The 22,170-nt window shown below is 52.2% G+C and overlaps 10 protein-coding genes across 10 annotated transcripts; 5 read left to right on the top strand and 5 right to left on the bottom strand.

The window, feature by feature from the left end:
* Positions 1-25: 25 nt before the first annotated feature.
* Positions 26-583, bottom strand: PHATR_5873 (predicted protein; the record flags this gene model as incomplete). The annotated part of the gene is made up of 1 exon (XM_002186439.1): positions 26-583. A coding segment is annotated over one exon (558 nt), but the record flags the coding sequence as incomplete, so codon positions are not given.
* A 538-nt stretch (positions 584-1,121) lies between these two features.
* Skp1;2 (predicted protein) lies at positions 1,122-2,173 on the top strand. Its single transcript, XM_002186151.1, has 3 exons — positions 1,122-1,520; positions 1,646-1,807; positions 1,958-2,173. Exons 1-3 carry the CDS (start codon positions 1,245-1,247, stop codon positions 2,045-2,047), a joined length of 528 nt encoding a protein of 175 aa, XP_002186187.1. The 5' UTR covers positions 1,122-1,244; the 3' UTR covers positions 2,048-2,173.
* An 853-nt stretch (positions 2,174-3,026) lies between these two features.
* Positions 3,027-4,242, top strand: PHATR_44152 (predicted protein). Its single transcript, XM_002186152.1, has 3 exons — positions 3,027-3,191; positions 3,263-3,312; positions 3,406-4,242. Exons 1-3 carry the CDS (start codon positions 3,128-3,130, stop codon positions 4,102-4,104), a joined length of 813 nt encoding a protein of 270 aa, XP_002186188.1. The 5' UTR covers positions 3,027-3,127; the 3' UTR covers positions 4,105-4,242.
* A 21-nt stretch (positions 4,243-4,263) lies between these two features.
* PHATR_44153 (predicted protein) lies at positions 4,264-5,787 on the bottom strand (the record flags this gene model as incomplete). Its single annotated transcript, XM_002186440.1, has 1 exon — positions 4,264-5,787. One exon carries the CDS (start codon positions 5,785-5,787, stop codon positions 4,264-4,266), a length of 1,524 nt encoding a protein of 507 aa, XP_002186476.1.
* A 119-nt stretch (positions 5,788-5,906) lies between these two features.
* Positions 5,907-9,530, top strand: PHATR_25856 (predicted protein). The gene is made up of 4 exons (XM_002186153.1): positions 5,907-6,717; positions 6,818-7,668; positions 7,759-8,462; positions 8,552-9,530. The coding sequence occupies exons 1-4, from the start codon at positions 6,127-6,129 to the stop codon at positions 9,397-9,399; spliced, it is 2,994 nt and encodes a 997-aa protein (XP_002186189.1). The 5' UTR covers positions 5,907-6,126; the 3' UTR covers positions 9,400-9,530.
* A 1,923-nt stretch (positions 9,531-11,453) lies between these two features.
* PHATR_33523 (predicted protein) lies at positions 11,454-12,164 on the bottom strand (the record flags this gene model as incomplete). The annotated part of the gene is made up of 1 exon (XM_002186441.1): positions 11,454-12,164. The coding sequence occupies one exon, from the start codon at positions 12,162-12,164 to the stop codon at positions 11,454-11,456; it is 711 nt and encodes a 236-aa protein (XP_002186477.1).
* An 889-nt stretch (positions 12,165-13,053) lies between these two features.
* Positions 13,054-13,729, top strand: PHATR_33524 (predicted protein; the record flags this gene model as incomplete). Its single annotated transcript, XM_002186154.1, has 3 exons — positions 13,054-13,151; positions 13,301-13,610; positions 13,667-13,729. 3 exons carry the CDS (start codon positions 13,054-13,056, stop codon positions 13,727-13,729), a joined length of 471 nt encoding a protein of 156 aa, XP_002186190.1.
* Positions 13,730-14,381: 652 nt separating this feature from the next.
* On the bottom strand, positions 14,382-15,593 carry PHATR_33525 (predicted protein; the record flags this gene model as incomplete). The annotated part of the gene is made up of 2 exons (XM_002186442.1): positions 14,382-15,082; positions 15,200-15,593. 2 exons carry the CDS (start codon positions 15,591-15,593, stop codon positions 14,382-14,384), a joined length of 1,095 nt encoding a protein of 364 aa, XP_002186478.1.
* A 376-nt stretch (positions 15,594-15,969) lies between these two features.
* On the top strand, positions 15,970-17,305 carry PHATR_44159 (predicted protein). The gene is made up of 2 exons (XM_002186155.1): positions 15,970-16,166; positions 16,246-17,305. The coding sequence occupies exons 1-2, from the start codon at positions 16,157-16,159 to the stop codon at positions 17,151-17,153; spliced, it is 918 nt and encodes a 305-aa protein (XP_002186191.1). The 5' UTR covers positions 15,970-16,156; the 3' UTR covers positions 17,154-17,305.
* A 671-nt stretch (positions 17,306-17,976) lies between these two features.
* PHATR_10261 (predicted protein) lies at positions 17,977-18,426 on the bottom strand (the record flags this gene model as incomplete). The annotated part of the gene is made up of 1 exon (XM_002186443.1): positions 17,977-18,426. A coding segment is annotated over one exon (450 nt), but the record flags the coding sequence as incomplete, so codon positions are not given.
* Between the last annotated feature and the right edge of the window lie 3,744 nt (positions 18,427-22,170).

A 22,170-nucleotide genomic window follows, 5' to 3' on the forward strand; every position in this document is an offset into this window, starting at 1 on the left:
TCGCCGCTTCCTCTAAATATGCATTGGCAACTGAGACGAGGCCAAACTGTGCCCTGCGGTCCGTGGCATCCAGTTCGAGTGCCTGTGCCATGTGTTTCCGCGCCGAGAGAAGATTCTCCATTCCTCCTATTGTGGCGTAACACTCTGCTAATTCGACATGCATTTTGGCGTCTGAAGGTACTCCAAGTATGACTTCTTCAAGCGCAAACGCTGCACCCTTAAAATCACCGAGCTCTTTTCGCAATCGCGCCATCTCGTACCACGCCCCCGAATCCGCGTACACCTGCTTCAGATACACATTCAATGCTTCCATTGATTCGACTTCTTTCCCGACTTGAGCTTTCAACATGCAGTACTTTCTTTTCAACGCTTGCAAGTTTGCCGGGCTCTCTTTGAGCAAGTCGTCGTAAATGATTTCCGCACCGGCGTAGTCTTCCGCTCCTTCCAGACAGCGTGCCAGCAAACGGCGGAAGCGGGTGGACTCCTTGGCAATGCCGGCCGCTTTGAGTTTGTCCAAACAGACTTCGGCCGTTCCCGGATCATGCGCATCGAGCGCGCCTAAACACACTTGCTCGAGCACGGCTAGACGCGCGACTTCATCCGAGAGACCCCGGGAGAGATCGGTACCTAGCAGGGCCTTGCCGTGCCGGACGACAAGTTCCGGTTCCCGGAGTTGATGTATGCGAATGTAACGAAGCGCATTCAGGTGATCACTTTGTTTGATCAGCGTGGGTAGATCGGCATCCGTCTGCATGTTGTCGTGCTGTACAAAAGTAGATTCCTTACAGTCAGATACAGGAGAAATGGAAGGATGGCGGTTCGGCGTCGGCTTGTGGCTCGGCCAAGGAAGTTTGGGGATTTTTATCATGAGTCCGTTGTGGCCGCAACGTCTGTACAGCATGCGTAGAATTAGCGATCTCCAAAACGATTTGACAGTTACTGTCAGTCAACTCAGCGTTTTTATATACATCAGTTCGCCCTGTAATTGAAGATCCCTGTGAAAGAAAAGGCGAAAAGACAGTAAGTTTTCGCCCCAAACGACCTACCGATGCGCGAGTTTTGATGTTTGTGACAGCGGTGTGCTCCCTGTTTCTTTGTACTCCATTCAGCCAGTGCATGTTCGAGCATTTTAGACATCCGAGAAGCAACAGTGATAAGCGATCAACTCCAAATGTTACACATCCCAATAGCAACCTACGGAACATAGACACAAAGTTACCACCAATCGCAGCTTCAGAATAAAGATGGGGTCGGAAACGATCACGTTTATCAGCAACGACAAGCAAGAGTTCGATCTGCCGTTCGAAGCGGCCAAAACGGCCGGCCTAGTAGAGGACTTCTTTGAATCAAGCGACGACAATGAGGAAAACAATGACGGGGGGAAACCCAACCGCCGGGAGATGGAGTTCCCGCGAGTAGAAGGCCGTATCCTCAGTTTGATCGTCGATTTTCTGAAACATCACAACGAAGAGCAAATGAAGGAGATTCCGGTTCCTTTGGGAGGCTCGACTTTTGATGAGGTATGAATATTGCTACATTTCGAGAGCCTTGCTCGAGAACTTTGCTATGCCTTTGGCTTGTACCTTTTCTGACCCTACGTAGGGAATTCCGATTGTTCTCACCTCATTGAAATTTCGGTCACCAGGTGATGGATCAGGAATGGTATAAAGAGTTTGCTCACGCGTTGAGCCAAAACAAGACTCTTTTCGAAGTGCTCACAGCTGCAAACTACATGAATATTAAACCACTCCTGGATTTGGCTTGTCTGGAAATTACTTTTAAGTTGACAGGCATGAGCGCGGAACAGGTGAGTGAGTGTTTTCTTGCATACCTTGAACTCGAAAGGTTCATATACGCGCTACAGGACACCTCCTTCTTTTTTGTTTAGAATATGTTTGATATTTGTGGAAAATAGAATATCGGGGCTAACTCTACATCTGTGTTTGCACAAATGTAGGTTCGAGTATATCTGAACCTTCCTCAACTGACCGCAGAGCAAGAAGCGGAAGCACGGGAGCGGCATCCTTGGATTTTCGAAAGCCACTGACCAGGGATCAGGACGAGACGGAAAAAAGTCTCTATCTTTCGGAAACGTGTACGCACGTGCTGTCCAGGTTGAAGTAGATCTGCTGTAAAGAAAACAAAGGAGGCTATAAAGTAATTTAAATATGTGCTTGATTGATACGTGCAAAGAAAACGGAACGTTTTCGAGGCGGAAATCAACAATCGCAAAGGAAAATGTGGTAGAACGGTGTAAAGATGAAGCTAATTAGTGCGTTTTCTGGTGATCGCGTTTCTCATTGATGAGGACACGAGCTGGAGGGTGTTGACATGGGCGATGTTGACGATTGTATTTCGTTCGATGTTATCATTTTTCGAAGCATGCCTGCTGTGTATTCCCGCTATATAATGTTTTCTGCGCGCTTCAATCACAGTCAAGCAACAGCCCGGGGCTCGTCGTCGTCCAAATCAACTGACTGTGAAGTTCTATACGATGTCCTGCGAACGGTGCACGACTACCCATCTTTCTGTTCTGCATGCCTTTCCTACTCACAAGGTCGCCTCCACCGCAAAAACAAACTGACAGTGAATCGGAAGAATATAGTCCTGTGTTGCATGGGGTGAATGAAAGACGGGACCGCAGGATACCTTCCGTGTGCTCGGCTTTTGCCCCCTCCCCGAAATAAGAAAGATCCGACATTTGATATACACGAGTTCGGCTTGCTTTCTATAATACATATGATTGCGAATACCGAGCACCACTACATTTAAAAAGAAGTAGATTTCAACGGGTATTTTATCCGTAATCAGTATTCAGGCAAGATTTATCACGCCAATGATTATCGGGACGGGAGTTACAGTTAGTCGTTGAATGTGATTTCTTTTAGATTTGTTTCGAACCGATAGGAAAACGTGGGCGGGCATTATTGGCACACTGGCAAAATCTCCTGACACAGCGCATGACGAAATCATAGTTGACTGCGAAACCGCAACGGAGTGTAACAGTTAGAACACTTTCGATCCTGGACTGATTTCGAAGGAGCTGAAAACTGCGGGGAATACTGCAGTTCCTGTTCAAGGCCCGTAATCGCGTAGACAGTTCTCGCGTTTACAGCTAGTAGTAGGGATGACCAGTATCGAATCACCGAGGAAAATGGTGCAAGTGGTCGCACCCTGCACGATGCAAGCTGGTACGAGCTTTATGGTACTTCCGAAAATCTCCGCTTCGGAGCCTTGTCTCATGCATTCTTTTCAACCTTAGGGTACACATTCATGACCCAGTACGGCGATGCTGTCATTCCGGTGACTGTGGTACGTTGGAAGATGATCATTTGCAGCTTTGTCCTGTGTTTAGACGCTGAAGTCTCACTTTCGCGTGTCGTTCCGCATCCATGTGATGCGTAGCCGCCAGGCGGAGTACAAGAAGGACAATTATTTACGATTCCGTTCCCATCCAAAGGAGATTTGTCTTCGGAAATCACTCCATTTATTCTCAATCACAGTGTCGCCGACGAAGACAGCCAGCTCGGGAAATGGACCGACTCCTTGTTTGACTGCTTCCGATACGGTCCTTGTCACGTGCACCTTTTAAACGCCGTCTTTTGTCCCCAGTTGCTCATGGCGCAGATTTTGACAAGACTTAAGATGAACTGGCTAGGAGAACGGTCCCCGGACAATGAATGGCAACAAACGTTCCGGGTAGTTTTGCTTATGACCTTGTCTTACTGGACCGTGTATGCGCTACTTGCCCCACCGTCACCCATCTGGATACAGGATGAGCAGGGTCGGATAGTCCGATTACCCAATCAACAACAAGTACCAGCTTTGCAAGTGATTCTTTACAATCTACTATCTTTGCTTTTTGGTTTGTATACTTTGATTGTTTTGACCAAGCTAAGACGCATAATCCGCCTTCGCTACGAGATTCCCGTCCAATTTCCTCGATTGGGTCCGTGGGAAGACTTTTGTTGCGCGTTTTGGTGCGGTTGTTGTTCGGTCGCACAAATGGCTCGGCAAACCTGTGAATACGACCAACAGTCGTCCGCCTGCTGTTCCCCGACCGGGTTCGGAACGTCTCTGCACCATCCCATCTTGGTGGTATAAGGCGGCGAGGCGTGTGCCGTCGGTACCGGAAAGACTCGCGGACAGGATGAGTCGAACTTTCCTGTCCTGGCGAACCTTGCGGAATGGTTCTTGTTGCGACTGGATGTGTGTGTATATGTATAGAATTTAGAGAAACGCGAAATTTTACTACGATAGTGACTACGGTCGCATTTCTTGTTGCAAGTAGCGGAGTATTAACGGATGCACAATCGCTGCCGTCGACGCCGAGTCTCGTGAAAGCTGATACCGATCAAAGTCTAGAACTGGAATGCTGAGTGCCTGTGCCAATGGCAGCAAGGGCGAGAGAAGGTCAATCATAGCGTCGTTAACGCCTTCGGCAAGAAACGAAATATGGTTGGGTGCGTCGGGACGATCGTACACCAAGGCGGCACGGCGGGGTAGGACGCCCGTTTGCCCAAGCGTCTCTTCTTCGAGCAAGACATAATCCGCGGGTACAATCTGTTTGCCGGCCGGATTGCGTGGTGACGCAAAGAGACCGTCGTTCATGGAGGCCAAAAAGAGCTGATTGCCCTGCATTGTCGACCCGTCGCGGTTCCGCGGAAAGCCGGCAATGAGGACCCGTGCCCAGGTGTCGTCACCAGTTTGTATCGCCGTCCCACAACCGAGTGAGTGACCAACGATTCCGTAACTCGAGGGCTGCATGTTCCACTCGTTGGTGAGAGATCGCAGGATTGCGTCCGTAATGACTCGACGATCCAAGCCGTCCACGCGATCGTACGATGCTGCGAGAGATTCGGGATACTCGGCGGACAAACAGGTAAAGCCTTTTTGGGCCAGTGTTTCCGCCAAGTGTGACAGATCAAAGCGACTCCCCAAATAACCGTGCGCTAAGATGACTACCGGTCCCGCAGTGGGCAGGTTCACGCTGGTTCCGTCGGCAACTTTCGTACAGGTGGGTTGGAGCGCAAAGTTACGTGCCGCAAAGTCGGGAATGAAATTCCAGCCAGCCAAAAGCTGACCAATCCTTCGAATCGAAATGCGGTGCGGGTAGGCGACTACTTGCGTTCGGGTACGCGTGGTGGGTGCCGGGGCAGCGGTCACGTCCGGATCATTGTTGACGGGGAACCAACAAGCCACGGGAACGGTCACGCCCAAGGCATCCACTGCTACCGTCAGAGGTCGGTACGCCACCGTTGCGGGGACTGCCTCTTCTCCACGGACGGTAACGGCAGACGGAGTGGCGGTGACCCGCGGCGTCGCGAACGCGTGTGCGCCCCCTGGCGAGCCGCCAGTGCCCGCGACCAACGCGACCAAACTCGCCAGGCGGTGAGAAAATCGGCGTCGATTCATGGTGGAACTGTTGAGGCTTGTTACTGCCGATAGAAGGAGCAAGGCAATCGACCAGAACAGCCCTCGTCGTGGGGGCCAGCCCACATGCATGGTCCTTCCCTCGGCTCCGAGACGTTCCCGTCGGCGTTGTCCCGAGATATTTCTGGTAAATTCGTTTGCGTGGGACCAGCTCGGTTGATTTTCTCCAACGATCACACGCCACGTCACGTCACGATTGGGAACGGTGCACCAGCACAAGACTGAAAGATCCCTTTCTTCTGACCATAGGGTCAGGGTTGGAGATGGTGTGACAACGAAACAGCTTCCACGTGTCAACCAATGCTTTCCGCCTTTTTTACGATTGACACCGTCAACCGCACGATTACCGCACATCACACCTCACGCACTGGCAGTGTCAGTGTCCGATGATTTTTGTTTGCGAACACTCGCAGTTCCTGGTCCGGTTTGAGTTTTCCTTGGAATGGGCGCAAAAAATCGCCTGCCGTCATTTTCTTGGAGTCAAAATTTCTGGTACCCTGGACGTTCGCTACTAGCCCGTTCTTCACCAGCCTCACACCGAAAAGAGATTGTTGATCGTATACACGTATTGTGTAAGTATTCCCATACATTTGTACACATACACTATACGAACCGCACCCTTTTCGAGACTAGAGAAAAGACACAACTTGCTGTTGTCTACACCCAAAATCGTTGAACTCTCGTACGAGGACGATGACGACCAGCCAAACGCGGTTGGCCTTGCTGTTGGTGGTGGTGGCGGCAGCATGGATGGAAGGAACATCCGTGAACGCCTTTGCCCCCGCCGCTTACCACAACAACGTCGCACGTGCGAAAACGTCGTTTCGTCCAGCCTTTCCTGCCATTCCCGTCGGCCATGCTTCGACTCCGCATTCGTTCCTTCCCCAGTCGAGTGCACCACGAAAGGCTTGGACGTCGACCACGTCCTTGCGCATAGCGGCGGAAGACTTTTCCGAAGACAAGTACACCGAAGCGGCCTGGTCCTCCATTGCCGGCTTGACCAAAGTTTCGGACTACTACTCCGCCAGTACCTTTGAAGCGCCCTTTGTGTTGGAATTCATGCTGAATCCGAACAAACACAACGGCGGAGAAGACGCGGATGCCGCCAAGCGCGTCGTCGAGAAAATACTCAACAAAGCGGGCGTTAATCTCAACAGACTTCGTTGCGAACTCGATGAATATCTGGCCAAACAACCGCGAGTTTCCGATCCCACCAACAAAATTATGGGACGAACGCTGCAGAAGGTGCTGGAAACGGCACGGAATGGCAAACAGGCACTCGGGGTAAGCCGATTGGGTCTTCCCGGCGATGGCTTTTACAGTGTGTGTGTGGAATTGCGGTAACTCTAACACTGGTGTTTTGTATTGTATTGTGGTGCTACAGGACTCGTACGTTTCTACGGAAGGACTGGTGTTGGCAATGGTCAAAGAGGACGACAAGTTTACCCGCGAAGCATTGATGCGTCAAAACGTTAAATACACGGACGTGCTGGAAGTGGTCAAGGAAATGCGCAAAAAGAGCGGACCCGCCATTAGTCGGAGTGCCGAAAGCATGTACGATGCTCTCACCAAATACGGCGTAGACTTGACCGAACGCGCGGAACAGGGAAAGCTCGATCCGGTCATTGGACGGGACGACGAAATTCGACGCGCCATCCAGATTCTGTCGCGTCGTACCAAGAACAACCCGGTTTTGATTGGAGACCCAGGGGTTGGTAAGACGGCCATTGCGGAGGGTATTGCCCAGCGTATGATTGACGGAGACGTCCCCGACAGCCTCAAGAACTGCCGCTTGATTGGTTTGGACATGGGAGCTCTAGTGGCTGGCGCCAGTATGCGTGGACAATTTGAAGAACGACTCAAGGCTGTCGTCGAGGAAGTCACCCAGAGTGACGGCGAAATCATTCTGTTCATTGACGAAATGCATACCGTCGTCGGGGCAGGCGCGGCACAGGGGTCGATGGATGCGTCGAACTTGCTCAAGCCTGCGTTGGCCCGGGGGCAACTCCGTTGTATCGGTGCCACCACCATCAATGAATACCGCAAGTACATTGAAAAGGACAAGGCTCTCGAGCGTCGCTTTCAGCAAGTCATGATTGATCAGCCAACGCCGGAAGATACCGTCAGTATTCTCCGTGGCCTCAAGCCTCGTTACGAATTGCATCACGGTGTACGTATTCGTGACGAAGCTTTGTTGGCGGCGGCCAAGCTGAGTCATCGTTACATTCCGGATCGGTACGTGCAGTGGGAGTAGCTATCGAATGATGGTATCCCGTCCGAGCACGAACGCAAAAACTGACTCTCTTGAATTTCTTGATTTTTCAGATTTTTACCCGACAAGGCAATTGATCTCGTTGACGAAGCCTGTGCAAAGTTGAATAACGAGATCACATCCAAGCCGACTATTCTAGACGAGATTGATCGCCGCATTATTCAATTGGAGATGGAACGACTTTCGCTGCAATCTGACTTTGAGAAGTACGAGGAAGACGGCAACACATTCAAAGCCACGAGCGAAAATTTCCGTCTGGCAAAGATCGATGAAGAACTTGGGTCACTGAAGTACGAACAGCAAGAGCTCAATATGAAATGGATGGCGGAAAAAGGTGCCGTTGACCGCCTGAAAGATGTGAAAGAAAAAATCGCCAAGGTCAAGCTCGATATTGAAAAATTTGAACGTGAATTTGATCTGAACAAGGCTGCCGAATTGAAATATTCAGACCTCCCTCCTCTGGAAAGAGAGCTGGAAGAGCTGGAAAACATCGGACAGTACGATCTTGGACCGGGCGAAGAACGAATGCTGCGAGACGAAGTTGTCGCTGATGATATCGCAGGCGTCGTGGCCGTCTGGACAGGAATTCCTCCTGGAAAATTGCTGGAGTCGGAGCGTGATCGCATCCTTACAATGGGAGACAAGCTGCGCGAACGCCTCATTGGGCAAGACGAAGCTATTCGTGTTGTTACAGAAGCAGTGCAGAGATCCCGCGCTGGTCTGAACGATCCTTCCAAACCCATCGCTTCTCTGATTTGTAAGTTTTAGGAATCGAAATGTGCTGAGGTGCGTCACTTGTTTGTTCCGGTCATGTTTCTCACGATTTGGTTGGTTTTGCACGAATAGTCTTGGGACCTACTGGAGTTGGAAAAACTGAGTGTGCCAAAGCACTCGCAGAGTTTATGTTTGATAGCGAGGATGCCTTGATCCGTATCGATATGTCCGAGTATATGGAAAAGCATACCGTCTCGCGATTGCTTGGAGCACCTCCCGGTTATGTTGGTTACGATGAAGGTGGTCAGTTGACGGATGCGATTCGCCGCCGGCCGTACGCGGTCCTGTTGTTTGACGAAATGGAAAAGGCGCATCCTGACGTGTTCAACGTCATGCTGCAGCTTTTGGACGATGGTCGGCTGACCGACTCAAAAGGAAACACCGTCAACTTCCGCAACACGATCTGCATCTTTACGAGCAATGTGGGTAGTCAAGAAATTTTGGACTTGAATGGTTCCAGCGAAATTGGTGACCAAGAGATTATGAGGTCTAGGGTGACCGAGGCGATGCGCGAACGATTCCGTCCCGAGTTTTTGAATCGTATCGATGAACATGTCATCTTCAATAGTCTGAACAAAAACAACCTGCGAGGTATTGTTGTTTTGGAAGTGCGACGATTGGAGAAGCGCCTGGAAGAGAAGCAAATGCGTCTGGTCTTGCGAGAGGAGGCGCTCGACTTTCTGGCCGAAGTTGGTTTCGATCCCGTGTACGGCGCCCGACCGCTCAAGCGAACCATTCAGCGCGAGCTCGAAACAGTGGTCGCTCGGGGAATTCTAGGTGGAGAATTCGTGGACGGCGATACTATTCTCGTGGATGTGGTTAATGAGCGCTTGAACGTGCGTAGAGCCACCAATGCGGATTCACTTCCAGCAGTATTCAGGCGCCCAACGGAAGAAGAGGAAGTCGGAATGTTTGGCTGAATAAATTAAGTGGCGAGGTGCGCAATGTTACGTAAGAGTAGATGACGAGGACGAGAAACGCAATGCCATTGCATTAGGAAAATAAAGTACCGTAGTCGAGCCGCATGGCATTGACACTATAAATACAATACGTATTTGTGATTTGTAGCTCGCTGTTGAACACCTTAATACAGCAACCTAGAGACGATGGGAAAGAGTCATCAAACAGACGAAATTGTCATTTATAATAATAGTTTACGGTAGCATATTGTGTCGTGTAGCTATGAATATCACGAGAGGCAACTGCGGTCTTGTATGCAAGCAGCGCGTCAAATAACTCGAGAATCCATGTGTGTGTTAGCAAAGAATGGGTGAAATAGATGTGGATGGGGTCGTGATAAGGTTTTTGTGCAAAGCGTAGAACGTTTCCTATGCTGTATGTGGATGTGGGTGTGATATGAGTATATGGGAGATGCGTAGTCGTGCGTGCATTGCACTAGTGTCGGTCCAAAAGTGTGCCACAGTAAAGTCTTTGTACAGTTTGTGCCAACCGGCAGACACAGCGGGCCAGTGCGCGAGTAGCGTGCTTTTCACGTGTCCAAAGACGGGCGACGTGTCAGTCGGCGCGCCCATCGCGTCCAGCGAGGGCGAACAACCTTCGTCGTCGTCACGGCTTCTGTTTTGGGGGTCGAAGTCGCGGAGGTTTCCATCATAGAGGGCCAATCCTTGCCTAGAGTCACAAACTTGTATTCAAAGGGGACGCTATAAGGAGAAGGCAACCAAACGTGGAATGTGAGACATGCTTGTTCTGACACGGGATAACAATCTCGTTCCTTGTGTTGACACCGTCGTTCAAATACCGCACACTGGCAGTCAGTCACGACTTACTCATCGTATACGGTCCGCCGTGCGGTGGGGTTGTATTCGTTGTACCAAGTACTGGGAATGGAAGTCGGTATCGGCAAGGACCAGGCATTCAATTGCGTAGACTTCGGCTGCCGATGTAATCCCGAAAAACCCGCTTCAAACGCGTTGGCACTTTCTGCCCATAGCGACAGAAAGAACATTCCAATCACCGCGCGAATAACGGCAATCCGTAAAGAATCCGTGCGACCATTGGGAATCATGGTGTTGGCGCAAAACGAGTGCGAAATATGGTTGTATGCGTTGGTGTGCGTGTCTCCAAAAAATGTCGAAGCAGAATTGTAAGCCAGTGATGGCAACCTTGTTATTTTCCAAATTCGCTGTGGCGGGACGAAAGTGCGATTGCTCGTTCGTGGATGGAAGTCGAGTTCGTACTTGATGGCCGTCTCTATATGCCTGTGTCGTTGGAACGGCTAAATTTCCCCGCCAAAGCTAACGTGGTCGTAGTGAGACGGATGTCAGGAGGGAGAGGTGTCAACCGAGCGGGGACCAAGCCTACATAATAGACAAAATAACGGAAAAAAGTGTCAAGGTGCCGATGGCGAAAAAGTGATCGGTTGGTGTCATCGATCCTAATCCCCGGCGTCCCAATCCAGACGTACTATTGTATGCCACCTAACGTCATCGAAGTCGAATCCCAGTGATTCCACGAACCTCTACCTATGATTAAATAAACGTCAGACACGTCATTGATCACATAGGAGCGTGACCCATTCTCGGCTTGTCTCAAAAAGTCTCTCGAGCGTTTAAACATTGAGACGTTTGGCTTCCGAACGTACCCGGATGTAACTGTCCGAATCTCCAGATACGGTTAGGGATTTTATCTGTGAATGGGCAACGGGACCGATCGTACCGCAGCACAATGCGGTGTTTGATGTGCTTGGAACGGTAGAAGAAAGCAGCCAAGTAGATGTGGAAGTCGAGGTTGGGTCGAGTTTGCATAGATTCGTGCCTTCCACACCCGTTGGCGACTTTTACGTATTCATGCGCAAACGAAAACGAATCAGTAGACACCGCTCAATCCGACATCCACATCTACGACCCCGATAGCTTTGGCTAACGAGTCCATTCGGTCTAACGAGTTCCTCTTTATTCACATTATACGGCTGTGTATAGATTGGGTGGACAGGCATTGCGAGACACCACCGTATCTAGTTTTTGACCAACGGAGCCGGTGGCGGTCGCTCCCGGTGAGCCTGGTTTTGGAAGGCGTCGGGCGGGCGAATATCGAGGACACGGAGCATAGTCACGTCGCGCCGGGAACCGTTTTTGCGCTGCGAATTCTTCCTCCGGCGCTTGCGAAAGACAATAACTTTGGCGTCCATGGTAATTTCCTCCACGAGCAAGTCCACTTGCGCGCCCCGGACGTAGGGCATACCGACGAGGGTGTAATGCGAGGAGCTGACCAACATCACGTCTTCCAAAGTGTGCACGGAACCGACGTGGAAATGCTTCTGCGGTCGCAAGCGATTGACAATGAGGAGATCGTCCGTGGTGATTTTGTGTTGCGAGCCGGCGAGCTCGAGGATGGCGAAGAGTCCGCCGGCGGGGGCTCCTGCGCGCAGCGTGGCGCGTTCGGCTTTGGTGCGTCGCAGCGATCCGTCGTTGTTGTAGATTGATCCTTGCAGGACCTCGTCGTCCACGTCTTCCACATCATCGTCGTTGTCGTCGTCGTCATTTTCTTCGTCCTCACCAACCAGTTCGGCTTCGGGGATGTCTTCTTCCTCCCGTACAGCGGCGTTGGCCTCCGCTAGGCGGGCTTCTTCCAATTCCTCTTCGAGAAAGGGATCAAAGGGTGGATCGTCCCGACCACGACCTTCCAGTTCCGCGAGCGCGAGCTGTTGACCGTGTTGTCCCGCCATGCTGAATTCGTAGGCTCTAGCGTGGTTGACCGCGGCGAAGCGACTGTTCTGCGGCGTCAGGGTGTTTTTCTCTGGTGCCGGTGCGAGCGTGGAGAAGTGTGTGTAAGAGCAGAGCGGCATGGAAGGACTGTTTGGATGTCGAAGCGTAGAACCGAGTGGGGAAAGAAGTGTAGATTGACAGTGGATACTACGGTGTTCTGGTAATTGTCGCAGAGTGAGACGACGGGAAGCCACCCGGGTTACCGTGGGTATGCTGGAACGCATGCTTCTGGAAATGTAAACAGAGTGGGAGCGACAAGCGAAAGTGCTAACTGTACGTAGATTCACGATCCTTCGCGTCGTTGTGTTAAGAGATAACAATAACAGCCGATCGAAGCATCCGGAGTTGCTCGTCCAGGGTATGTCGGGTAGTAGAAAAAAACACTAGCGGATGGAGTCGTTGCAATAGAGGGAGCTGCGTTGGTTATTGTTGTCGTCGTGTTTTGAACTCAGCCGATCTTTGTACAGCGCTCCGCGATGTGTCGTCGTGAGGTGGGGACCGAGTTGGGTTCTGGGGTTGTTGATCCAGCGAGTCCCGGATTCTAAACTGGTTCCCCAGCTCTCAGAAGGACGTCAAATGCGGCGTCGAATCGTTCACGGGAATGCTCAAGTCCCGCGCGGCATCGGTCTCGGGTGTGGTCGGACGAAATCGACTTTCACTGGCAGTGTGTTCTTTTATGCCGTGCCGCTCACAGCGTACCATCATGGGAAATCTGCCGCGGTACCGCTTCCATTCCTGACTCCAACAGTTTTCCTGCTTTCCAGTTCGTCACCGCTACTCTCAACTCGACTCGTTCCTGCTGGTATCTACGACAGTGCTACTGTTTTTGCACGGCAGGGGATCGCCATTATGCCAGCTTCCGCCGGAAGAGTGCGCATGCCGCACAACAATCGCATGTCCACTAGCGGATCGTTGCAATCCACCGCGATTTGGCAAAAGACTATTGGGTGCGTTGATGATTGGATGCGTCTCTGTGTTTTGGTGTATATATATATATATATATTGATAGATATGCAGAGACATGCCAAGCTCCAAAGCAAAAGTCTTCATCTCCTTGCTCAGTAACTTACCCCTCGTTTGCTTTTGCTTGGCGTAGACACGATCCGTACGCGGGTCAGGGCGACCCAGCCGCAGCGGACCACGCCGCCGACGAAGCCGGGCAGCGCAAGGCACAGGAAGTCCTGGCCATGGCACGTCAACAAAATCTAACGGACGGGGCAGCCCGGGACGATTTCGCCCAACGCCTTTACCGGGGACTCAAACAACCCAAGCCACGCCGAGCGGGCGACGCGGAACGTGCCGACGCCGACGCGACCGAAGCACGTCGACAGGCGGCACTGTTGGCACAAGAGGACAGCAGTAGCGAGGACGAATTCGTACCTGCTGGGCAAAGTCAATTGGAGAAGGTGCCAGCCAAAACGACGCGCTCGCGGAGTCGGCGGCGGAGTAAGAGTCCGGACAGTGGCGGCTCGTCCTCGGAGGATTCAGTGCGGAGGCGGGACCGAAAACGCCACCGCAAAGATAAACGACGGAAACGGAAGAAACATGAACGGAAGCGGCGTCGCGTGGACGCTGACCAATCCTCGTCCGGGAGCGAAACGGACGAGTCCGACCGTGATCGCAAAAGAAAAAAGCACCGACGGAAGGATCGTAAGGAACGCCGCAAGGACGAGAGCCGTAGTCGCAAGCGATCCGAGCGAAATCGCGACGATGAATCAGATCCGCGAACGCTTAAAGAGTCGTTCGTTGCTGCATCGAAGTATGCAGGTTCCAGAAAAGGATGCGTTTTTCGGAGCGGAGACAAGGGAGTCGGGTATTACGTGGATGACAAGCCACGGGTAGACGCCAAACTTAGAGACGAAATGCTCAAACTTTATCAGGATTGATGAGTCTGTCGTGGTTGCCGGGGAAGGAGTGTGGTGCCCGTACATGGGATTAGTGGACACCGGCGTTCTACTCCCATCCACTATTTTTTACCAGTAGTTGGCTCCATTTGGTAGACAATGAAATGACTGTCGTTAGCAGCCTTTGGTCCAGATTTGTTACTAGCTATACATAAAATACGTATAGGCAGGCTCTCATGGCGTACGATATAACACCACAAAATAGATAGCAGAGTCCCTTCCACCACAAACAGGTTTTGCCAAGTATGCCGTGACAGATTCTAATTTGCGACTTTATTCACCCACATCTTCTTTGGACGGATCTCCTTTGGCGGCGGCCAGCCTATCCCGAATTTCGGGAGCACCCATGCGGTATACCTTGCCACAGAATTGGCATCGTGCTTCGATCTGCTCCTCCTTTTCCAAAATATCGTCGACCTCTTCTTTGGATAGTAGCCGCAACGACCGGAAGAGTCGGTCTTCGGTGCAGTGGCACACCAGTCCGGGTTTGATCTGCTGTAACGGTTGCATGTCCAAGCCATCCAGAATAATCGCGGCCATGTCCAGAGGCGTTACACCGCTCAGCAACAAGTTCGCCGGGAGCTCGTCTCCACCATCCTTTTGTACTAATTTAGCGAGATTCTGTTCCACCCGGGCAATGGTTTCCGGTTCGACACCCGGCAATTGTTCAATTAAATAGCCGCCCGCCGCTGTGCACAAAATTCCGTTCATGGCGGTCGCGGCCGCCAAGGCACACGAGCGCTGTTCACTTTCGGCCAAATAAATTCCGATATCCCGATCGATGTCTCCGTGTCGAATGGCCGTAATACCATTGTAGGGTCTCGGCCAGTCGGGGTGATTCTTAACAATCTGGACGCTGCCCTTACCGACAGCGTCCGTCAGTGACATTTCTCCCAAACCCGGACTCCCGACGTACCCTCGTACTTGACCCGTACCGGAGGCAATGGCCACGATACCGCGAATGGGACCGTCGCCTGTAAGGTGTTACGACAGGAGTCGAATAACGATAGTGTGAGCGGCACCTTGTGAAAGACGAGGTACTGTTGATACCCCTTGATAGTCAGTGCGTCTCAAAAGCCATGGGTACGTACCGTTCATGGTGATTTGGACGATTTGTTCATCCTGAATACCGTTGGCTAGGAGTAAGCCGCAAGTGACGGTCCGTCCCATCGCGTCGGTGGGAGTGGCCGTCATGGTGTGTTGCAGCGATATATCGTTGAGTAGATTCCGGACGGTCGCGGCGGTGACCTTGATGCCGCCGTCACCGGACATGGCGGAAAAGACTTGATCGTCCCGGTTGTTACGGTTGCGAAAGGCGGCGAACTTGTCGTCGGACACTTCGGTAGGAGTAGTACTATCCGTAGAAGAAGAGCCCTCCCATCGCAGAGAACGAGAACGTCGCGCCCGTGCGGTGTTGGGGAAGACTGATCGAAAGGCACCCGCCCCGGGACGACGGGAGACGACCGACAAGGCAAGAAGTATCATCTTTGTGGCCCACGAAGACGTTCGATGGAGAGGCATGCTCTACTGTGGTACTTTCACGATCGATTTGTTACGACACCACTTTGAGAATTGCCTTGGTCTCCACGGAGGATCTAAGGAATGAACAGTACCGTGAGGAGTCCGAGTCCGCTAGTTCATTCGTCAAAAGCTCGAACGCTTTTGGATGGCCTCAAAACATCAACTTTCGGGCCAATGGTTTCGCGGAACAAAGCTTGCTGTTGTTAAGTCTTTTGATTGGTCCAAAATAGCGTTTGAGTCCTTACGGTACTCGATAATCAAACTGAATTTGTGGAAAATGTATCAACGAGTGTGTCAACTCACCTGATGGCAAAACAGAATATCCCGACAATCTCGACCCCGGCCTTTGTCAAAGCCCCTCTTTTGTCATCTAGTACTACAACAATCGTTGTCATTTCAGCAACTTACCGTCAAAAGTTAATTATTTTGTAGCCGTCCTCCTTGTCCTTTTCCTCTTGTGCCATGAGGAACCTGTTGCTGCTCGGGATTGTCGTAGCAGAGGTTTTTTTCCGCTCTCGGTGTACGGCATGGATTCTGGTGAGTAGGTGGAGGACGTCTTGCACTGCGCGAGTCTCGAGACCGACCAGACCGAGTATCCTTCTGTTCGAAACCGCAGAAAGCAACTCTCGTGAAAAAGATGCGGTCACGGTCGGTCGCATCAGCAATAACACCGCAACTATCGATAGCAGTCGTCGACTGTCGGCGTGGGTCGTAGAGAATTTGGAAGCCCCGGGCTCTTCGATTACCACCGCTTCCACGCTGCAAGCGGGAGAAAACGATACCTTACCCGTAGACGGTCTCTGCATTGGAAACGTTCGGGTCCTGGCAGCAGAATCCACGTACCTCGACGACAAAAGACACGACGGTTACTTTCCGGTCCGCCTGCTGCTCGGTCGCAACGGCTGGGGCACCGGTGTGCATCCTACTACGCGCCTCTGCTTGGATTGGATTTGCCAAACGGTGCAAAACGGCAACGTCGTTCTGGATTACGGCTGCGGATCCGGCATTCTGTCGGTAGCAGCCTTGCACAACGGTGCACGTCGCTGCATCGGTGTGGATGTGGAAGCCGAGGCGCTGGTCACGGCCTCTCGCAACGTACAGATCAACGGATTCGACGACTCGACGTTCGCGGGGTTGCACGTGCGGGAAGTCCTACCGTACGGGCTCACGACGTCGAATACCGACAACGACGGCGTGGGAGTTGATGTAGTAGTGGCGAATATACTCATTGGCCAGTTGGTCCGACCTTCCATGGTGGCGGCTATCGTGACCAACCTGGCTCCCGGCGGCCTCGTGTGTCTTTCCGGCATTCGACCGCATGAGGTGGATAGCTTGAAGGTTGCCTACGGAGAGCACATGGAATGGCTGGACTGCCAGTACGCCGAATTGTCAGCGGATGCAACGCCAGGTAGTTTGCAAAGCTACGGTTTCGACTGTGGTCGATGGTCTCGTCTGGTGGGTCGCAAGACCAGCAGTGACCGCGGTGGCGATATTGAGCGCATGAGTGAACTGGCCGTTTCGTAAAGCAAGACTTTGGGTCCAAGAATGTCCACTGCCGCAAGAATGATCATCGAAACAGTTCATATATTTGTGTGCTGCACTGCAGGCATGAGGGCTAGACTACTCTTGGCCGCATATAAATGGCTTTAAAATATCGAGAGGATCTCCAGTATCTTATTTTAAATTGTTATTTACCATTTTTTGTCTCCCTTCACTTAGTCACAATGTTTGACACTCTTTCGACATTTTACAAGACAAGAGCGAGGATCATACCGGCCGCAGCAACAATCGCGCTCACGCCCTGGATGGACACGGCAGTACTGGTCGCAGGCATCGCCACAGGTGAGGCGGTCGGGGTGTCAACAGCGGTGGGCATATCAGCTGGGGTCGCCGTCGGAGTGGCGCCAGCAGCGGCAGGGGCCGCCGTGGCGTCCTGCGGAGGCAACAACACAGCGTCAATCACGTGGACTATACCATTGTTTGCCAGAACATCAGCAGTCACCACATTGGCGCTGTTGGCGCCCGTAAAGACGACACCGCTGTCCGATACATCCACTCCGAGCGGAATCATGTTAAGCGGAGTAACGGTTCCAGTGGTAAGCTCGCTGGATGAAATGATGCCTTCAAAGACGTGGTACAGCAAGATACTGGTGAGGAGGTCCTGGTCTTGTAGTATTTCCGCCACACCTTCTACGGCAGCAAAGGCTTCGTCCGTGGGGGCAAGGACCGTCAGAGAACTGTCAGCACTAGAGATGGTGTCCGCGAGACCAGCCGCAACAACGGCCTGAACCAGAAGGGTCAAGCCCGAGGCAGTGGCAAGTTCGGCGAGGTTCGTGGCGAGAAAAGCCGGAGCTAAGACCGCGTCAATGACGTGAGCGACTCCATTGCTGGCCATGACATCGGCCGAAACGACGGTGGCGCTTCCTCCGAGAGCCGGCGTGAGGGTCACGCTGTCGACCGAGATGCTAACAGTGATAATTTCACCGTTCGCCATGGTGATTTCCTGTCCATCGACCAAGTCGGTGGACAAGACAGCCGCATCAGAGGCAACATGGAAGAGCAGAGTGTTTCTCAAGTGCGGAAGGTAGTCCGGATCGAGATACTTGGTGGGGACAGCGGCAAAGGCCTCGTTAGTTGGGGCAAAGACCGTAAAGGGACCGTCTCCGCTCAGAGTATCGACCAAACCCGCCTGTGTGACGGCGGTTTCCAGCGTGCTGAGGTCTTCTGTGTCGACCACAATGTCGACGAGGGAGGGGAGAGTCGGTGGTTCAGTCTCCGCGGGGGGTTCCGTTTCCATGGGCGGCTCCGTTTCAGTTGGGGGTTCCGTTTCCATAGGCGGTTCCGTTTCCATAGGCGGCTCCGTCCATAGGCTCTGTCTCGGTGGAGTCCGGTGGGAGGAGGACAGCGTCGATGACATGGACCAGGCCATTGTTGGCGAGCACATCGGCAGCCGTCACGGTGGCTGAATTAGCACCGGTAAAGACAACACCGGCATCCGAGACCTCGACAGTCATAGGAAAGATTGGTAATGGGAGACACAGGGCCAGAGACAAGCTGGGACGACTGTACAATTCCTTCAAAGGAGTGGTAGAGAAGGAGAGCGGATAGCTCGTCGGGCATCATGAGAAGATCGGCAAGGCCTTCCACTGCTGCGAACGCGTCGTTGGTAGGGGCCAGGATGGTAAGCGAGTTGTCGGGATCCGAGAGAGCTTCACTGATTCCAGCAGCGACAGCAGCATCTACAAGCGTAGTAAGACCAGCTTCGGTGGCCAGGCCTGCAAGGTCGAAACCCAAAAAGGATGGCGTCAGCACCGCATCGATCACGTGCGCAACACCGTTGGAGGCGACAACATCGGCCACCACGACGTTCGCGGATCCTCCAATGGCGGGGGAGAACGATACGGTGTCTCCATCAATAGATACCGTCACGCTCTCGCCGTTCTTCATGAGAATAGTATCGCCATCATTGAGATCGGCGGCGAGCGCTGCGGCGTCCACAATAACGTGAAAGTTGAGAATCTCGGTGAGGTGCAACACGTATTCGGAGTCCAGATACTTCTCGGGCACGGGATCAAAGGCGTCATCGATCGGAGCCAAGACCGTAAAGGGTCCGTCACCTCCCAACTCGTTGTCAGCCTCCAAACCGGCGGCGAGTACTGCCGACTCGAGAATGCCGAGATCGTCGTTCTCGACCACAATCTCGACAAGGCCTTGGTCCTGGAGGGCACGATTAGACGTAATGGCACGGACAGAAGCACTCACGGGGGAGGCGAGAGCTGCAAGAGCCGAAATAGCGGATGAAAATCGGACCATGGTTCGGAAAGGATCTTGTGACGAAACCGAATCTTTTGTGATTTAATGGGATGGGAATGGCCTAACTGTAAAGTTGGCGATTTGTCAACGCATACGAATCCGATCGAAGTTCGAAACCCATGGCGCACGGCACTTACGTTATCTGAGTCAGCTTCAATCTTGTGAAATGTCGAATTACGCACGCCTTTTTCTAAGTACTGCATCCGTTGAACAAAAACTGCCGAGTTAAATTAAGCTACGGGTACAGAATCTTCGGGTGATGGCAGCCTCACGTCATCATTCGTGCGGTCGCGTGCTGTTGAGCTACTCCGACTACAGATTCAAGAGTCACTGTGCCTCGTCTAACTATCACAGTTACTTACGAAGAGTCGCCTGCGAGCGACTCTCGTGGAGAGGTAGATCGCTGTTTTGGGCAATGGGACATCCAACGTCGAGCTATCTTACCTATAGTGACAACTTGAACTTCTGAGATTGCTACGAAAGTCAGGCTAATAAACTTTTACAGCTTGTTTGCTCCACACTCGTTCTGGCCGCGTCCGCAGAGCCGAAAGTGTGTGCGATTCCTGGTTCCGCAATATATTTTCACAATCTGTCGTCTGTTCTGTATCAACACTAGAGTGGGAGCGACCTCTCGGGCGCGACAATCCTTGGTTCGTTTGGTCTGGCGCTTCCGGCGGCTGTCATTCCGCAAGGAACGGAACGGCCGTCGACGGTGCCGCGGCAACAAATCTCACGAGTCCACGTTACAGTCAACTCTGTAAGCTCGTCGGAACCCCCCCCCCCCAATCCTCACGCATCCATTGCCATTCTATTGCACACCCCCTATACCTACAGACTTATTCCCCGCATTACAGAGAAACAACAACCTGGGTTGCCATGGCCCATGAGCGAAGAAGTGCAAAGCAACAAGATCGACCGAACACCCACACTCACCAGCACTAACAATCCCGCCTCAGTTCCGTTGTCCAGCCTCCCAACGTCAGACAGCAAGAGTCTTCCGGTACACCGTACGCCCCGGGCTTCGGCCCTCGCGTTCGTTGCACAGGCTTATTCCAGACTCCAAGTCAAGACAAACACATCGCAAGCAGCGCCGCAGAAAGTATTCGAGGAATACTCCACGTATTTGGTACGTGTCTCGGATTCAGGTGTAACGCTGCATTGTGATTATTGTGGCGGGTTTTTTATTATTATCGTGGCGGTAAATGTTTCTTTGTATTTTTTTGTTTGCATTGAGATCGCTCACACACCGCACGCATCGATTTTAAAAGGTGGACCTGATACAAGACAGACCGAAAAGCTCAACTGCTCCTGAAGCCCTAGCATTGCTGGATACCATCCAATTGGCTTTGATCGTCGATAGTAGTTTAACGACTTGGAATTCTTCCCTGGTATCGTCCGCTGCACAAATTTTGGCCAATCACCCGGTACGTATCATGATTGACGACGAGATTATTAAATAAGTTGTTGGGTTGGGCGTGTACGGACCGATACCGTTCGTTCCCACAACAACCCCTCGGATGTACAAGCATTGAGACTCACGCGTACTCGAACTTTTGCGAAACAGGTACTACAGCACAAGAGTGGTCTCGATCAAGCATTAGAGTCGCTGCATCTATATCAAGAGATTCGACAGGTAGCCGCCATGAACCCATCCCGAGCTTCCGGTGACGAAGATTTGTCTCGGCGTATTTCTCATATTGCCTCTCGTGTTCCGGAAGAGTCGGGTATTGCCAATGTCTTGTCCGAAGTAGGTCCATCGTGTACCCATTCCAGCTCTGTGTTTCGAGATGTCTTGAGCGAATTCAGCCAAACATTCGGACCGTTGAATGAGCCTGCGTTGGCCCAGTTGCTATTCTTTTTTTCCGACAAGCACGACAGCAGCAATTCCTCGAATGGGCTCTCATCGGCCTTGCTCGGAAGTCTTTTGGCCGGTCGTGATAATACCTATTCCGGTTCGGAGGTGTGGAATCTAAAAGCCGTGGCACAAGTACTGAGTGAAGACTACGGTTCCCGTGACTGGTCGGCCGTAGCGCACGCCTGGGACTTTCCCGCTTTTTTTCTGAGCGATGCAGCGCAGTTTAGCACATTGATGGATCTCTTTCGGGCGGGGGCCAAGAATACACCCCCCTTGTCCGCCCTTACCAACCAGTGGCGCAATTCTTCGGGACAGCTGTCGGTTCTCGAACATATGACTGCCGTGCCACCGAGCGTTTTTATGATTTCCCTGAATGACGAAGAGTTGGCCGATGCGGCAACAACGTCTCCGTCCGGGCCAAATGCCGCTCCCAATACACAATGCTGGGCGTCAGCCGAGGTTCTACAGCGTCTCCTTTCTCTATCCGACGTACCGTCCCTGTATCGGCGTGTTCGCGACTTATTTGTCAAATGCCTTCTCTCATGTCCCGAGGTTTTACTCTGCTCGCTAGTTCGTTTGCAACTACAAGTCGCCAATGCTGTCTCGCAACGTGCGCTCGGTAGTTCCGGGTTAGCTAACGCCGGATTGCAACTCAAGACGGACGTCATGAGAGAACTTGTTCCGTTGTTTTTTCGACCCAACGCCCATCACCGTGCTCAAAATGCCGGCCCCGCCTTGCGGCGTCTGTACGCGATTTCGCCAAGTACCGTAACGGCGGCCTGTTTCGAAGCTCGGCGGACGACAGCATTGGAAGGTCCCTCGGTGCGCCTCGCAACAATCGTTCATGTGATTAATGTTGCGCGACTTTTGCCG

Source organism: Phaeodactylum tricornutum, chromosome 3 (genome assembly GCF_000150955.2).
Source record: "Phaeodactylum tricornutum CCAP 1055/1 chromosome 3, complete sequence".
NCBI classification, from domain to species: domain Eukaryota; phylum Bacillariophyta; class Bacillariophyceae; order Surirellales; family Neidiaceae; genus Phaeodactylum; species Phaeodactylum tricornutum.